Source organism: Penaeus japonicus, unplaced genomic scaffold (assembly GCF_977035675.1).
Source record: "Penaeus japonicus unplaced genomic scaffold, GWHDUDI00000001_assembly GWHDUDI00000026, whole genome shotgun sequence".
Taxonomy (NCBI): Eukaryota; Metazoa; Arthropoda; class Malacostraca; order Decapoda; family Penaeidae; genus Penaeus; species Penaeus japonicus.
In genome coordinates, this window is record NW_028234428.1 from 13188314 (window position 1) to 13190813 (window position 2500).

Consider the following 2500-nt stretch of genomic DNA (forward strand, 5'->3'; position numbering starts at 1 on the left):
ATGAGGTGCAGCTTTTCTTCCGTGTTGTGCGATCAAGGGAACCCTTGCTTGTTGGGCAGCTGCAAGAACAGCTGTTGGACACAGGGTCTCATAACCGTCTTGTTACTATATTGTCTGACATGTATGCCTGACAAAGTGCAAAGTAGTAAAGGTTTTCTCAAGGTATTTAATTTCATTCTCAATCTCTCCCTTCCTTCCTTCCTTCCTTCCTTCCTGTCTCCCTCCCTCCCCCCTTCCCCACCTCTCCCACCCTCTTCCTCTCCTTCTCCCTCTCACTCGCTACCCACATCCTCTCCCCCTCCCTCTCTACCCACTTCCTCTCCCTCTCGTTCTCCACCCACTTCCTATCCCTCTCCCTCTCTTTCCTCTCCCCCTCTCCCTTCCTTCCAACCCCTATCAACCAGCCCCTTCTCTCCTTATACTCTTCTCTCTTTTCTTTCTCCTTCCCTCCCCCTCCCTTCTTCTCTCCTTGCTTTTCTTTCTCCTTCCCTCTCCCCTTCCTCTCCTCCCTTTCTTCTTCTACCTTCCTCTTATATCGTTCTTGAACTGTTGTCTATACATGTAGGAAATTTTACAAATTGAGACTGTTAAACCTTTAGGATTTGTTTAATGTTTTTAAGCCGTTTTCAAATGGTCCTTAGCGTTATGCACACTCACGAAATTTAACCTTGGTGTTTCGTAAGAATACGTGAAGGAGGAACTCTGGGGAAGTGATGTTTTACCATCTGTGATGAATACTGTGAATTATGTATGTACATTACACGTGTTTGCTAACGGGAAAGGTATGAATGAGACTAAATAATTCCACAGAGAATATATATAATTTTGTTGAGGATATATAATTAGAATGCATCAATTACAGCTCTTGTATTTTGATGTTTTTCATTGTCGTTTGTACTGTTTGTACATTTGTCAGAATGATGAATATTCATGGTATACATGGATCTTCCAGTGTAAATAGATTGTGTACTTGTGATTGTGCATTGAAGAATGTATATTAAATATTTTGATGTGGCCTTTCCTTTTACATCACAATGTTTATTTGTTGCTTGCTACAGTGATCATAGCACATTACAGGTACAGGATAGAATTGCTTTTTGTAGAAAGTGATTACTGTACTGAACGGTTAGACTTTATTAAAACTTTTAGAAGAATTAACAGATGAGAAAAAAAAAGTTAGTGTTTATAAAATGGATGTTAACTTTTCATTGAAGTCTTGTAATATATAATATAGGCCTCATTTGCGTGTATACACAACAATAATTGTTCAAATCCGTGTGGATTGTCACTCAGGTTGGTCACTTCATCCAAATTTTTAGTGTTTCTCTATCCTTCCATTCCTCTCTGTGTTCTCTTCATCACTCTTTTGTTCTGTTTGATGCATAATTTATTGTTTTATTTTTGCTCCTTGCAAGCCTTGTAAAATTTAATTATATACAAAAAAACACATAGATTTCCTTAGTATGGGAATGCTTTCTTTGGTTAAATGTTCTCGGTAACGTCCGTGGTCCCTGGTAGTCTTTCGCCCTGAGAGAACATAATTATTTACGTGAATCTTTGTAAGTCAGAGGTATATTATGAAGGGGGAAGACCAACACTAATTGGTACAGTACGAGAATTGTCTGCAGTGGTCTCTGCCTTTGGATACAACTGTAGGGTTTTCTCTTAGCCAGAAGTCAAAGGTATTCAGTAACCTTGCAGTGAATGCCAGCAACATGATTCATCTTTCTTCTTCCTCTTTCTCTTCTCTCTCCCCTATCCCCTTCCTCACTCCCATTTCCCCCCTCCTCTCCCTATCCTGCTCCTTCTCCCTCATCCATCCTACCCCCCTCCTTCTACCTCAACCCCCCCCCCCCTCCCCTTCTCTCCCTCACCCTCCCCCTCCACTTTCCCCTCCCCCTCCCCCCCCTCCCCCTCCTCCTCCTCCTCCTCCTCCTCCTCCTCCTCCTCCTCCTCCTTCTCCTCCTCCTCTTCATCCTTCCCTTCCTCCTCCTCCTCCCTTCCTCCTCCTCTTCCTCCTCCTCCCCCTCCCTTCCTCCTCCCTTCCTCCTCCCTTCCTCCTCCCTTCCTCCTCCTCCTCCCTTCCTCCTCCTCCTGCTCCTCCTCCCTTCCTCCTCCTCCTCCTTCTCCCAAAGATGATCTGTGAATTACAAACATGTTCCATCTATCAACTTAGGTCTTCCAGATGTACAGAATATCTGATGGTGTCAATGCAGACTCTGAAGACAACACTCAATATATTATATGATGTAGATTTCTTTTTATAATTAAATTTTAGAGCTTGTTAACTTGCCAGGTAGAATATCAAAATCAGAATGAGGTCTGAAATATTTGATGTGTAAATTGTTGGTTGTATTCTACTGTTCTTTTTTTTCATTTAACAAATGAAGTGAAGTTATGAGTTGCTTATATTTCCTTTGAGCTGTAGGTATTGTCTAACTTTTTATCCTTTTTTTTTTTCATAATTATGGCCTTTCAGTTGTAATATACATTTTCTGAC

The 2500-nt window shown here is 41.6% G+C and overlaps 2 protein-coding genes across 4 annotated transcripts in view; one reads left to right on the forward strand and one right to left on the reverse strand.

Annotated features, from left to right (window-relative positions):
• The window catches only part of LOC122244679 (uncharacterized), a 16524-nt gene that overhangs the window by 13993 nt on the left and 31 nt on the right, over positions 1-2500 (forward strand). For all 3 annotated transcript variants that reach the window (XM_043002657.2, XM_043002648.2, XM_086551997.1), the window contains one exon: positions 1-2500. This exon is cut by the window's left edge and continues 514 nt beyond it; it is cut by the window's right edge and continues 31 nt beyond it. In XM_043002657.2, the coding sequence (XP_042858591.1) occupies positions 1-131 (131 nt within the window). In that variant the 3' untranslated portion in view covers positions 132-2500.
• Positions 2173-2500, reverse strand: part of LOC122244651 (uncharacterized) — a 26050-nt gene continuing 25722 nt past the window's right edge. The window contains exon 8 of the mRNA XM_086552364.1: positions 2173-2219. Within this exon, the coding sequence (XP_086408490.1) occupies positions 2173-2219 (47 nt within the window). The remainder of the gene's footprint in view (positions 2220-2500) is intronic.